Below are 15,835 nucleotides of genomic sequence, written 5' to 3' on the forward strand. Positions count from 1 at the left end.
TGTAGTTTGCCAACCACTGTTAGATTTTGCCAAATTGCTCCAAAAGTTTTTGAGAATTCTGCCAACAATACAATCCCTTTTCTGTATCTTCATCAACACTTTCTATGATGGGACATTTTAATTTTCAACAATTTGATGTATATGAAATGGTATCTTGTATTAATTTACATTTCCTTGATTAAATTTAAATTTAAACCTCTCCACATACTGAGAGGTTGACATTTTTTTAGATGTTTAAAAAGACATTGTATTTCTTTTCTAAAGAATTACCTATTAATATTCTTTGTCTAATTTACTACTGAGTTGTTTGTTTTTCTACTGGTATGAAAAGATTCTTTATACATTACGAAAATTAATCTAGCCCTGGCCAGTGTGGTTCAGTTGGTTGGGCATAGTTCTGCGCACCAAAAGATTGCCAGTTCGATTCCTGGTCAAGGGCACATGCCCAGGTTGTGGAGGCAGCGATGGTTGTTACTCTCTCACATCGATGTTTCTCTCTAAAAAAACAATAAACCATTCTTTTACAAAAAAAGAAAATTAATCTATTGCTATTTACTGTAAATATAGGTCCCCATCTGTTGTTTATCTTTTGATCATGTAAAAAGTTTGACCTGTACAAATTTCTGAAGTTTGATGTAGTCGTGTAATCTTTTTATATAATTAAAAACAGATATAGAAAACTTTCCACACCAAAAATATTGCTAAATCATGAACTAAATCGGAGCACTTTATAAACCATTAACTTGAGCTTTACATTGTAAGAGATAACCAGGCAAAACAGGATCAAAGGAGCATACCCAAGTGATGAGTCTTTGTGAAGAATATCAAGAAGTTTCCCTTTTATATCATTTCCTAATGTTTCTAAGTTGTGTTGCTGTATAACATTTCGGTCGACTTGAGGAGTGGTATAAATGATATCAAATGTTGGAGAAGGAAAATCAACCTTAAAAATTTAATAGAAGTTGATCAAATTACAGCTGAATAGAACACATATTTACTACATTAACTTATTTGTCTTTGAAAAAATTGTTTTTTCTTAGCCATCAGGGTGAATTTTAGATTGTATATTAAGTCAATGTCCTTTTGCTGAAAGTGATTACCATTGTTGGTCATCTTCAATAGCACATACATTACTTGGGATGGGTACAAGGGTATATTTTACTATTTCTCAGAAATAAGAAGTGATTTATTGACACTTAGATAGATTAGACTTCTCTAATAACAACCCAAACCATGGTATACATACACTTTTTATAAAGTAATTTAAATGTAAACCTCTCCACATATCAAGAAGTAGCATTATCCTCTAAAGTCAACAAACATACCTTCTGGTGAGGATTAAAAAAAAAAAAAGTACCATTACCTGTAACACTATTCTTTCCATCACATATCCTTTTTTGGGGATTGTTCCAGGAATAGGAGTTATATGTGATGAAGTCCAAAGATATAGAAGCTTAGTTCCACATGTTAAAAACCTACACAATGTAAATAGAAGAATACTGTGGTTTTCATTTTAAAAATTAATTCAAATCTCACAACACATAGTAATGAATTTGAAATGTTAGTATTCAAACATTTTTGAATCATCTTCTGTATAAAAACAATGTCTACTTTAAAAACATACCAGGAGGAATCACTTTCCACAGTCTACTAATCTTTAGGCAAATCAGTTAAAAGTGCGGGGATTAGAATCAAGGAAAAGAGAATGAACATATCTAAGGAGGAATTGAGGATAAAACAGAACACTGTCCCCAAAACAATTCTATAAATAGGAGGGTGAAGGACAGTCTTTGAAGATCATCTACAAAGGAAATTTGGATTACAGAGCTGCTCCCTGACTTTTATCATAAAGAACAAAAACATATGCCAAAAAACTAGTACCTACTTGTGACAGCACCAATCATTTGAGAAGTTTTATCGGTGCCCTGGACCAGGGGTCAGCAAACTTTACCTCTAAAGAGCCAGACAGTAATTACTCTGAGCTTTCTGGGCAATCTTTGTTGCAGAGATTCAACTCTGCAATTATAGTGCAAGGTAGCCATGAACGACATATAAATAAATATGTGCACTGTATTCTAACAATACTGTATTTATAAAAAGCAGGCAGGAGGCTGTAGTATGCTGACATTTGCCTGAGACAACCAGTTTATGGCAATGAAGATATTGATGTGTCTTTACACAGAAGAAATATCTGAAAGCTAACATGAGATATATATAAAAGCAGAACACTACAAACTTCATTAAACTTTGTTCATTTTATTAAAATAGCAAATATCCTTTCCAAAGCTAGACTCTAGTCCTAATGTTTTCTCTTACAGGTTAATCTTTAAATCTTCAACACATTATATTCTGTCTCTTTTAGAACCACTCTCATCCCCAAGTAGGTTACTTTAAGGTAAATTACTCTCACATTATTTCAGCTGTAGATACTTTCATATATCTCAAAATGATAAACAGTTTTTTTAAAAAATAAATATAATCTTTGGCTGGTGGGCACATGGTGCAATATACAGATCTTATAACATAGAAACTCACACCTGAAACCTGTATGTTCATGTTGACCAATGTCACCCCAATAAATTTATAAAATAAGTACAATACCATTACCATTCCTATAATAATTAACAATAACTACTTAAAATAATCAGCTATCTAGTATTGAAATTTCCCGATTGTCTCAAAGTTCTTTTTATAGTTGGTTTGTTCGAATAAGAATCCAAGCAAGGTCCAACACTTGCATGTGGTTGATATGTCTTTTTAAGTATCTTTTAATTCAAGGGTCAACAAAATTTCAGCCTATCACCTGGTTTCATTAATAAACTTCTATACTAATAAAAGGGTAATATGCTAATTAGACCAGACATCCTTCCGGATAAAGCCATAGTGGCAGGGGCCGAGGCAGAGGTGGTTAGGGGTGATCAGGCCAGCAGGGGAGAGCAGTTAGGAGGCGATCAGGCCGGCAGGGGGAAGCAGTTAGGGGGCGATCAGGCCGGCAGGGGGGAGCAGTTAGGGGGCGATCCAATCAGCAGGGGAGGGCAGTTAGGGGGCGATCAGATCAGCAGGGGAGGGCAGTTAGGTGGCGATCAGACCAGCAGGGGAGGGCAGTTAGAGGCGATCAGGCTGGTAGGGGAGGGCAGTTAGGGGCAATCAGGCCAGCAGGGGAGGGCAGTTAGGGGCAATGAGGCCAGCAGGCAGAGGCTGTTAAGGTGATCAGGTCGGCAGGCAGAGGTGGTTAGGGGCGATCAAGCAGGCAGGCAGGCAAGCAATTAGGAGCCAGCAGTCCCAGATTGCGAGAGGGATGTTCGACTGGACATCCAACCGAGGGTTCCTGGATTGGAGAGGGTTCAGGCTGGGCTGAGGGAACCCCCTCCCCGCCCCGTGCACAAATTTCATGCTCTGGGCTTCTAATTTATAACAAAGCCACACATTCACTTACATACTGTTTATCACTGCTTTTGCCTTTGTGACAGAGACCACATGACCTGCAAAGCCTAAATTACTTCTATCTAGTCCCCTTTACATAAAGTTTGCCAATTCTTGTTTTAATCTATACATTCTTTCTATCTTTTCCCCTCCTGCTGTTTGTTAAAGAAACTAGGTCTTTTGTTCTGAGAATTTTCCTTATCCTGGATTTTACAAATTGCATTACTCTGGTCATTTACCATGTTCCTTTATTTCCTATATTTTCTGTAGTGAAGTAGTAGCCCTGGCCTTAGCTCAGTGGTTAGAGCACTGGCTCACAGACCAAAGGGTTGAGGGTTCGATTCCCGGCTTGGCTGGGGTGCGAGCAGGAGGCAACCAATCAAAGTGTCTCTCTCACATTCATGTTAGTAGTAGTTAGATCTAGAGAGGCATGACCTGATTCATGTGTAGTTATCTGGCAAGAATACTTAATACTCTAGATGGTATTGTATACTATTTCCTATTGCCTCAACTATAGAGGCACACATGCTTGATTTATTTTTCTTTCTGTGGGGTTAATATAATCAGTTTATTTAGATGCTTTCAATCTAAATCATTCATTATAAAGTTCCAGAAAAGGTAATCACTTAATGGTTTTAAGCAGGCATTCATAAACACTACTTAAATCAATGGTTCTCAACCAAGAGTGATTTTTGTCCCCAGTATACATTTGGCAATGTCTGAAGACATTTTCAGTTGGCAAATGGGGTGCTACTGGCATCTAGTGGGCAGAAGCCAAGGACGCTGCCAAACATCCTACATAAACAGGACAATCTCCCACAACAACAATGATCTGGCCCAAAATATCAATAGTGCCAACACTGACCTAAATTTAACCCTGACCTAAATTATTTCAGTAAGAGTTGCAAAGTTGTGATATTCTACCATTCCCTCTGCAATGATTAGCTGAAATGTTTCTATAAAGCATATTCTCACATTAATTATCTTATAACCCTGAGATATAACTGTAAAGAAAAGGCAAGTTAAATGCTTGATTCTGTTTATTTAAAATAGGAGTTAAGAACTTATTTGTTATTGAGGCTGGCCGAAATGCCTCAAAGTCACTTGGCTTCCATGACTTCATCAGGTTGCATGCAAGTTGCACCTTAATATAAATTATTTAAAAATAATTTCAAGACCAGGATTTCTGATTACCATACTATAGCACAATAACTGAACTAAATAACTGACATTTTGTTTCGGTGTATGCATTAATGTAAAATCATCTTTCCTCTTAATTTCTGAGTCTTTTTTTTAACATTAAGTACTAACATTACCCAGACTGATTACACTGCTTGGCAAAGTCTCAAACTTAATGCCATCTGCTTACTGCTTTAATATGGTAAACATGCATTATCGCTCTCCAAAATTTTACCATGTATTGTATGAAACATATCTCAAACTTCATTTAATTGATTTTTTTCATTTCGGAAGACTCTTGATGATCTCATGAAACATATTGTTACTTAAAATATAATTAAAATTGTCAGCTGAAAAGTCAGGTCGATTACACTATTCCTACTGACTGTTGGTAGACATAAAGCTTTAAAGGAATTCCTCTCCTCTAAGTTTTTGTACCCATGTAGAACCTTTAGTGATTAAAGGCGAGGGGCCCATAGCAGTAAGGATAGATCAGTCAGGCGGACAGGGAAAGGGATGAGAATAATGTTCAGTTGTAAATTCCCTGAAATTTGACAAATATGGGATCGGGATGAGAAGAGGAAAGTGGAATTGTTTTAGTAATATCAAGGATACCTAAAAGACCATAAATATTATGTTTATAGTACAGTGTTTGCACAAAATGACAGTGAACTGACTGCCGATTTTCTCCTAAACAGTGAGTGACAAACATTCCTTTGAATACCCATATAGATATGATCAAACCATAGTAGAATAACTTTGGTTTCCTCTGATCTGACATCCTTTTATCACATTGAAAAATTTGAGGCAGCTCATTATCTCATGTTTGTCATAATTCCCCACCCTGTTCCCTAGTTAATTTTGAGAATGCAGATGTGTTCACATAACTCACCATCACAACTCAGTAACACTTACCGTTTAAAATCAAAAAGAGGTAAAGAAACTTTGCCCAAAGCTTCTGGCCCCTTTCTCTGCTTGTTAGAATCAGGGGAACTTCCACTGCTCTGATTTAAAATTCCAAAAAGAGTAAGGTGAAGAAGTGATTCTAATGGCAATTGTGATATCTGGATGGGAAAAATAATTCTGTGGGGAGGAAAAAAGTATTAACAGAAAAAACAAATTAGGTCAAACATGAAGATTAACTCTTTAATGAAAATGATAGTTTTAGTTATTTTATTTGATGTATCAAATAATCTTTAATCCCAAGTCTCCTTTACTTAAGTAGCAAGCTTGGCTAACACATACTATTAAAAAGCTTAAACAAATTTTATTAAAATTTCAAATATATAGCATTTATTTCTTCAAAAATTTGTTAGCACCTTTACTCAAGACTTGCAATGCTAATTTCTAGGCAAAATAATAGTCATTTTTATTTCCTTTAGGAAAAAGCAGATAAATATTTATGAGTATTTCTGATTCAGGATATATGTGTGCACCTATGTACACAAACAGACATATGTATATATTTACCAATATTTTTGGTGGCTGTTTTGGTTTTTTTTTTTTTTGTCTAAAAGGACACATAAGGTAGGTTGTAGTCACCTTGAGGATCCATGAGATGGTTAAGTGTTGAAAAGAAAGTGACACTTTTCACCTATATGCATTTTGTTTTATAGGATTAGCTTCACAGACATGTATTACTTTTATAATTAAAAAAATAAGATAATAGGAAAACATTTAATAAATGCAGAATAAAAAATAAAAAGCTCTGCAAGGGCCTATCTGTCTAAGTAATGAAAAGCATTTCCCTAAACAATATTTAAAAAATATTAACAGTGCAAATATCATCTTGTACATGGACTCAAGATAATTTCATTTTATCTGTTAACCAAAAACAAGGCTTCATATACAGTGTTATAGAATAAATACCAAACTAAACAATGTTATAACATACCACCTTTCTAGAAGTACTCATAAATTTATAGTACTTTTAACTTGACAAAGTCTAGGAAGAATGGCGTATTTCTGCAATTTAACATCATGTAGATTTAAAAGAGTATTGCAGATTTTTGAAATCAGAATTTCAGTCTGTTCTATAGAATCACATCTAGAAGAGACTTTAAGATGTCAGTAACCATTTTATAGATTTTAATGAAAATTGAAATAAAATAAAAACTAGGATGCATACATGGAAAAAAAGTAAACAGGTTATACTAAAAAAACATAAAAAGCCAGAAATTTCACTTACAGTTCATCCCATTTAATAAGATAGAAGAAATTCTTATAAGTGCCAACCTTCTTTGACTGAATAGGTTTAAAAAGGTCTTTTCCATTGTGAGACAGGGAACATACCAAGTAGTATTTTTCATAACTGAGGGGGAAAAAAAGAGTTTAATTTCACTGTATTTGATAATACAGATTAGTTAACTAATACAAATATATATCATTAGCCATCCTTCCTAAAAATGACTATTATCTAAAATAATTCGGTCATCATTCATTTGAACTTATAAAAAAATCTGAAATGTAACTACTACGAATTCTGTTAAACAGAGAGAGGCATAGCAAAGGGTATACAGAAGGGAACATGTATTCCTAGCTGCCAGTCTAAGGGGGCAAAATGATACCAGCTGGAGAATTTATCTAAATTTTGTACTCAGTTATAAGCTTTAGATTTTAGTTGAATGACACTGAGCAATTCTTCATTTCTAGAATCTAGGAAAGACAGAGTACAAACATGATCATCCCTAGGTGCCATTTTCCTTTGCTAAGGCACTGAAATAGTCAGTTAAGCATATGAATAGTGCATCGGCCTGATTTGCATTGAGTCAGTCTTTATTAGGAGGCTTCCATCAGATGCTGTTATATTCTCGAATTACATAGCAACAATTTAGCTCCTAATTGCCACAAGTAGCTGATTACATACAATCAGGCAATCTTTTAGAACAGAAGTCTTAGGCTCAATAAAACTACTGCACTAGTATTCTAATTTACTGGTAGGCTTACACAGTAACCATTTTGTTAATATACATAATATATTATAAATATAACATTTTAAAGATATGTTTTTATTGATTTTATAGCGAGAGGAAGAGAGAAATATAGATGAAAGAGAAACACTGATTGGCTACTTCCTGCATGTCCCCTACTGGGGATCGAGCTCACAACCCAGACATGTGCCCTCACCAGGAATTCAACCAGTTACCTCTTGGTGCATGGGACAATGCTCAGTCAACTGAGCCAGACTGGTCAGGGCTATAAATATTTTTTTAAATTTAATCTCATTGGTTCACAAAACACCACTAGCTAATGATTTGATTGCTTTTCTCAACCTCATACCACTTGTCCCTCTTTATTTCAGGATTTTATTAACTTTATTTCTATCTTAACTATCATTGTAGTTTTCTGTATTGTCTTCTATTAATAGTGTCCCTAAATTTATTTGTGTGTGTATGGAAGCTATGGAGGGTATTATCCCTGTAACTAGTTAAAAGAATGAAATACCTTCAGACAGCAGTAGTATCCATTTATTTATTTTTTAAGTATTTCTTTTATTGATTGATTTTGAGAGAGAGAGAAACATTGATTTACTGTTTCATTTATTTATGCACTCATTGGTTAATTCTTGTATGTGCCCTGACTAGGGATCAAACCCGAAACCTTGGCATATTGGGACGATGCTCTAACCAACTGAGCTACCCAGCCATGCCAGTACCCGTTTAAATGCAAGTTCCAGGAGGGCAGATTTTTCCTACCTTTTTACTGCTGCATCTCTAGTAGCATAAAGAACATTGCCCACAGATGGCGCTCAGTAAATATTTCTTGAATGAATTAATACACCACATTCAACTTATGTTATTTTTTTACATTTCATTTTTAAATTTTATATAAAGCTCAATTTAAGCAGAATTTATGTTTGGTATCTCTTTACTAGGTTTTACCTTATTTTATAGCATTAAGCTATTATGAAACAATTTCATTTTAAATATTCAGTTCAGGCTTTTCAGTTTATATTAGTCATTTGCAAATAAATTGAAGTTGGCAAACTTGATGGCATTGACAAAAAATCAGAAAGAGAAAACCTAAATTAAAAATTATAGAAGAGCTCTGGCCAGTGTGGCTCAATTAACTGGAGTACCATCCCACACACTGAAAGGTCTGGAGTCCCATTCCCGGTGAGGGCACACACCGAGGTTGCAGGCTCGATCTGCAGTTGGGGCATGTACGGGAGGCAAGCCATTGATGTTTCTCTCTCACATCGATGTAGCCCCCCACCCTCTCCCCTTTCCCTTCCTTCTAAAAATCAATGAGTATGTCCTCAAGTAAGATAAAAATAAAAAATTTGAAGAAATTTGCTCTTGCAGACAAAGTCTAGCAATCAATAAACTACTAAAAAGAATAAAAGGGGATAAAGTCTAGTCCCATTATACTGTTCCAAATTACCCTGGTTAAAGGCAAAAGAATACCAGTCATAAATTAGACCAATTTATTACTCAACATTTGCTCTAGTAAGTTTAAACATTTTCTTGCCTTTTTTGCATGAAGTGGGAGTGATATTTTTTTACTGGAACAGCTTCAAAAATCCCTGTAATTTTTATAAAATCCACAAAGGTATCTGGTGGTTCTTTTTTCATCCATGAAAATACCAAGATGACAGTGGATGCTGACATTTTACGACTAGAATAATTTCTAGGTCTTTGTACATACATTCTTTTAAACAGTTACTTACTTTGATACCCAATTACTTGAAATTCCATGTGCAGCAAAAATGGTAAACTGGAGCTGTTCTGTTGCGGTACATGCTTCCTTGATGTTCCTGTTACTTTGAGCACAGTCCAAAGAACTCCTACCAGAATTTCCATGGAGTCTCAGAAGATCATAAATTGCTGCAGTTAATTGATCCATGCTTACTTGAACAGGATTTTCAGGATTTAGTGAGCCTAGATGTAAAGAAATTATTAATATAATTCTCTGAAAAAGCAACAATTATTGCTAAAATTTAAAGAACTTAAAGACATACATACCCCTAGTTGAACTCTTGTTAGGGTCTCCCTTTCCAGATGTCACCTGCATACACATTAAAAATTAGTAAAACAATTGCCTATGACATAACCTAAAATGTTTACTTTTCACTTCAATACATTAATTAAATGCTATATCAAAGAAACCTTTCCTAGGGGAAACCTCCCAAAAATGTCTGCAGAATTAATAAATCAAAAAAATAAAATCTCCCAACCAAATAACAGATAATTTTTGGTATCAAGAAAATCATAGTATAATTTTATTAACCAATGTCACCCCAATAAATTCAATAAAAAAGAAATTCATAGTGTAACTGAAAATTACTGCAAAATATATAAACTCAACAAAATCTGCCTCATTAAACTAAATTAAGATTTGAAACCCAAAGTGATAAATATTCTAATACAGTATTTTATTTTCCATTAGTTGCTCTATTATTAGCATGATAAGAATAGCCTTAAAGAAACTAGAACTTGCTTAGCCAGCGTGGCTCAGTGGTTGAGCATACAATCAATGAACAAGGAGGTCACAGTTTGATTCCCAGTCAGGGTACATGCCCAGGTTTCAGGCTCGATCTCCAGTGGGGGGCATGCTGGAGGCCGACAATCAGTGATTCTCTCTTATCATTGATGTTTCTATCTCTTTGATGTTTCTATCTCTCTTCTTTCCCTCCCTTCCTCTCTGAAATGAATAAAAGTATATACTTTAAAAATATAAAAAAGAAAAAAACTAGAACTCTATTATAATTTTGTGTCTCAAAATAGCTCTTATAATTATTTAAATTGAGCTCTCCTCATATTCTTTGCTCCTTTATTCATTAATATAATGAACAGAAACCTCAAACATTAGGACCATGGTAGTTGATCACCTCCAAGTGATTTCATGTATATTTAAAAAAATTTTTAAACAAGCACAAATTTCTGTATACCATATGGATAGGCTCTCTGAGAATAAATGGATTGAGCTATCTCCCAGATATCTGTTGAGGGGCATACTATCAACATAACTTTTAACTATCAACATAACTTATTGTGTCTTGCAATCCACTTTCTCTCATCTTTCCAGTAAAAGCTATGAACATCCCTATGAACAAAAAGAGCCTGGGGAAAGTTTTTAATAAAAGCAAAGGTATCCTATCAAAAGAGGGCTCCTAACCTGGTTTCCACTGAGGCAGTAAGTCACTATTACTAAGGCATTTGGGTCTTCTCAACTCCAAAATAGGACTTCCCCTATTGGCAGTCATGAACACTCCATCCAAAGGGAGAAATGGTACCTACTATCATCTCAGTCCTTCATGCCAACCAAATTATTTATGCCAGAGTTTCTGCTCTACATAAAAAAGGTTCACAGTTTGGCATCCACCTATTCAATGTCAACTCTCACAAAACTTCCAAGGCAGCCCATCTCCTCTTAGGAATTCCCTACCTTACCAGGAAAGTCACCCACTCAACTCAAGTTTAAAGCAAAGCCCTGGCCAGTGTGCTCAGTGGTCAGAGTGTCGGCCTGTGCACCAAAGAGTCTCGGGTTCAAGTCCCAGTCAAGAACACATACCTCTGGCCACTGGCAGGGCATGTGTGGGAGGCAACTGATCAATGTGTCTCTCATTTTTCTCTCTCTCTCTAAAAATAAAAATTCAATGGAAAAAAATGAGGATTAACAACAAAAAACCCACAAAAAAGAGTAAAGCCAAAATTAAAATAACATTTTGTTCAGAAGAAGAAAAAAGCTGCCAGTATAAGCAATAGATGGTCACTTAAGTACTACATATCTGCATGCAATAAAATGCTAATTACTAAAAAATACTCACATCAGCACTTTTACTCCTTGGAAGATTAACTGCTCTCTTTAGCTTCTTTACTGATTCTGTAATGGCAGGAGTCTCTACACCATCTAAAGCACTACAGATTTTTCTTACGGCTCTAATTACTTGATCTACTGCTCGGTGCTGGTTCTTTAAAAAAAAGTAAAATAAACATAAGTATGTGGAATTTAAAGGATCAATTTCAGACATGAAGTCAGAAACTAGACATTTCTGATGTACCTAAGAACAGATATTCTTTACTCTTTTGTGATGAAAAAGAAAAAAACACAGCATTTTAATATAGTTATGCTGTTTCAATATAGTTATTTCAATATAAGTTATAAAGTTATACTTTAAAGTAGAAAAAACCAGGCTTGGTTAATTTTCACTTTGCCTAACAATTATTTATATGCAAATACCATTAGTTTCATATTAGAATCAGAAATAATAGCAATAAATTACTAACAAATTACTAAATCTCTAAAAAAAACCAGTTATCTTTTTTAATTTTCATTGGGAATAATTTCCACATTAAAAAAAATTAACCCTTCTCTCCATCTTATGAAAATTTGGTATAAAAAAAAAACAAGTTCTTTACAGGTTAGTTACATATTAATAACATTGGACAACAATGATTAGAAATTCGCCATTTTTAAGCATCATTTGCATTTATACAACCATCATTTTAAAAATTCTGTTAGAAGAAAAAACTTCCTTTAGGACAATCCCTATGAACTATTCAAGTACAGTTTATTCACCATGATTCAAAAGTATATGTACAAATATGTAGTAAAATCATTTACCTGATGTTTTGATTTAAAAATATGTCTCCACTCCATCATTTTAAAGTACATTATCTCATTAAAAACATTCTTATATAATGTATTAATTCATCAAACATTTATGCCAAACTTCTATGCCAAGTACTGTTAGAATGGGCTGAAACTCAGTACTGTACAATCTGTTAAAAATTAAAATTTTCCACTCTTGAAGCTTGGCTACCATAAACTGAATGTTCCCTTCACCTTCATGCTTAAATGAAGCCACCTCATTTTCTCAAATATTCAATTACCTGGCAGTCCTCAGGGGCTGAAGGTCTATTATCTAGCTCCCTTTTTTACTTACTTATATTTCTGCTTTTACTCCTCCACCTTCATGCAAAACCTTTTCAGTTTTGAGGCTCATGCCATTTTCCTATACTATCCTTCATCATTTTTTATGTGCCAATGATCAAATTGTTATGTATCAGTTTCAAATCCATTCTTCTACGGTCTACTTTGTGTAACTGGAGCTAGACCCTATATAAACATTTCTTTTGCCAACTGGAACAATGTTAGGATTTGTCAATAGAGGGCACCAAAGGGACACTCGAAGCTAGCAGCATGAAGGTAACTCTCATCAGGGTTCCAGTCCTTTTTAAATTCAGGGTGGTAGCCTAGTGATCCTCAAAGACCAGGCACCCTCAGGCCATGCTCTCCCAATCTGACAACTCTGGCAAGTTTCTTTGCCATAGGCAACCTGTGTGTTCCTGTGACAGCCATAAATTATAAGGTCGGGGAGAGGCTCTATCATAAGTTCTTAGAGTTCTTTCACTACCCACTGTTCCTCAATCTAGAGGTAATAGCTGCTCTTTTTGCACCTATTACTTCTGGATCCCTTCAAGCAGGGTTCGCAAACATTTTTCTAAGGCCAGATAGTAAATGTTTTAGGCTTAGTGGACAACACAGTCTCTGTCACAATTCAATTCTGCTATTAGGGCATTACAGTTGACACGGATAATTCATAAATGAATGAGCATGAATATTTTCCAATAAAACTTTATAAAAACATGCGACAGGCTAGATCTGGTATGCCAATGATATGCAAACTCCTGCCTTAAAGTCCTCTTTAACCCCCTGGAGTAATTAACTACCTTTCACTAAATTTCCCTGTTCAAATAATTATATAATTTCTGTTTCCTGACTTGGCCCTTGAGTGATCTGCCTTGCCACTGACATGTGGTCACTTCCCCCACTGCATGCCACACGTCTGCTCTAAATATTTATCTGACTTTCTATTACAACCTATATCCTATAACCGTGGTCGGCAAACTGCGGCTTGGGAGCCACATGCGGCTCTTTGGCCCCTTGAGCGTGGCTCTTCCTAAGCCTTAGGAGTACCCTAATTGATTTAATAACAATGTACCTACCTATATAGTTTAAGTTTAAAAAATTTGGCTCTCAAAAGAAATTTCAATAGTTGTACTGTTGATATTTGGCTCTGTTGACTAATGAGTCTGCCGACCACTGTCCTATAATAACCGTCAGTTACATAAATGTCTGTGTGGAAAACTCACAATATCTTCAACCCCAAAACTGCACCCTATCAAAATCTCACCTACAATGTCATACTCTGATCACAATCTCCTTTGCTTCTAGCCCTCGCACCCTCATTCTGACAAAGCATGTTATTTGAGCTCTGAAACTTCTCTGCTTCTTTTACCACACAGCTTCTAACAAAATTCACCACTATACAGATTCAAGAGTCTCCAATTTTTGCCTGGCTGGTGTGACTCAGTGGTTGAGCGTCAACCTATGAACCAGGAAGTCATAGTTCGATTCCCAGTTAGGGCACATGCCGGGGTTGCAGGCTTGATCCCTAGGGTGGGGCATGCAGGAGGCAGCTGATCAATGATTCTCATCGTTGATGTTTCTATTCCTCTCTCCCTCTCCCTTCCTCTGGAAATCATTAAAAAAGATTTAAAAATTAGAATAAAAAAAGAAACTATAGATACATCCTACAACTTTTATTTTATTTTTTTTTTTATTTTTTTTTTTATCCACTGAGCCAAACCGGTTTCGGCAATCCTACAACTTTTATACTACAACATGGGGAGAGCTTAAAAATAGTATGGTATGAGAAATAAATCAGATATAAAGATTACATAGTGCATGATTCCATTTACATGAAATCTCCATTAAAGGAAAATATATTGAAACAGAAACCAGAACAGTAGTTGTTTGGGGAAGGGAATGGGGAAGACTGCAAAGTAGCACATGGAAATCTTTTGGGAGTAATGAAAATGTTCTAAAACTGGATTGTGGTAATAATTATACAACTCTTTTCATTTACTAAAAGAATCACTGAATTGTACACATCCAATGGGTAAATTTTATGGTATATAAATTCTATTTCAATAAAGCTATAAAAAATATGGGAAGTAGCCCTGGCCAATGTTGCTCAATGATTCGCACATTGGCTTGCACACAGAAGGGTCTGGGGTTCGATTCCCATCAAGGGCACATACCTGGGTTGCAGGTTCAATCCCCCAGCCCTGGTTGGGGCATGTGTGGGAGACAACCAATGCATGTACCTCTCTCACATCAATGTTTCTCTCTCTGCCCCCCTCCTTTATTCCCTTCCACACTCTCTAAAAATCAATGGGAAAATATCCTCAGGTGAGGATTAACCAAAAAAAAAGGGGGGGGGGGAGGATAAGCACAAGGGGCCCAGTTGGGGAGCACACCTGCAGATCAACCAAAACAAAGGAGGAAAGGGGTAGGAGGCCAGATTAGAGAGGTAGTGGGTCAGAATGCATAGAAGCCACAATTAGGGCTTTGAATTTTACTGAGATAGCAAACAAATTTTTGAGCAAAAGAGTGGCACAATTTAACATTTTTAAAAGGTTTGTACATTGTATTAACCTTTTCAAATAACCATCTGTTAGCTTTCATTTTCTTTTATTTTACATTTGTTTCCTGTGCTTATTTTTAATTTTTAAAATAAATTTTTAATTTTATAATGATTTTATATTTATAGAAAAGCTGCAAAAATTGTATAGCATTAAAGGAAGCTAGTTTAACGTTTTATATATCCATGTTACATTTGTCAAAATTAAGACATTAACACTGGTTACATTACTATTTACTAAACTATAGACTTAATACATATTTCACCAGTTTTTTCACTGATTTCCTTTTCCTCTTCCAGGATACAATCCAAGATACCACATTGATCTAGTAACCTATATTTATTTATTTGTTTGTTTATTTATTGCTGTGACTGGGCATCAAATCCATGTCCTTCTGGTGCCCAGGATGATACTCCAACCAACTGAGCCACACCAGCCAGGGCATGACTTATTTTTTAAACTATCATTTTGGTTGCCTGTGGAAGATAGGCTATACAATGGTAGAAGCTAAGAGAACAGTAAAGAAACTATTATAACTATCACTAGGGGCCCGGTGCACGAAATTTGTGCACTGGGTGGGGGTGAGGGGGAGTTCCCCTCAGCCCAGCCTGCCCCCTCTCACATACTGGGAGCCCTCAGGCATTGACCCCCATCAATCTCCAATCACAGGATCGGCCCCGTGCCCAGGTCGGACGCCTCTGCCAGAGGCGTCCGGCCTGGGCAGGGGACCCTCATTTTCTCCCATCACTGGTTCTGGCCCCAGCCCAGGCCTGATGCCTCTGGCCCAGGATTACGGCCTG

General features: G+C 35.8%; 1 protein-coding gene across 1 annotated transcript in view; it reads right to left on the bottom strand.

The window, feature by feature from the left end:
- The window catches only part of PIK3C2A (phosphatidylinositol-4-phosphate 3-kinase catalytic subunit type 2 alpha), a 95,567-nt gene that overhangs the window by 28,253 nt on the left and 51,479 nt on the right, over positions 1–15,835 (bottom strand). Inside the window, exons 9-15 of the mRNA XM_006758350.2 lie at positions 11,372–11,515; positions 9,567–9,609; positions 9,272–9,482; positions 6,791–6,913; positions 5,518–5,685; positions 1,364–1,475; positions 798–943 (exon numbers count right to left, since the gene is read on the bottom strand). Coding sequence (XP_006758413.1) covers positions 798–943; positions 1,364–1,475; positions 5,518–5,685; positions 6,791–6,913; positions 9,272–9,482; positions 9,567–9,609; positions 11,372–11,515 — 947 coding nt within the window. The remainder of the gene's footprint in view (positions 1–797; positions 944–1,363; positions 1,476–5,517; positions 5,686–6,790; positions 6,914–9,271; positions 9,483–9,566; positions 9,610–11,371; positions 11,516–15,835) is intronic.

The sequence above is a fragment of the Myotis davidii genome, unplaced genomic scaffold (genome assembly GCF_000327345.1).
Source record: "Myotis davidii unplaced genomic scaffold, ASM32734v1 scaffold73, whole genome shotgun sequence".
Lineage (NCBI taxonomy): Eukaryota > Metazoa > Chordata > Mammalia > Chiroptera > Vespertilionidae > Myotis > Myotis davidii.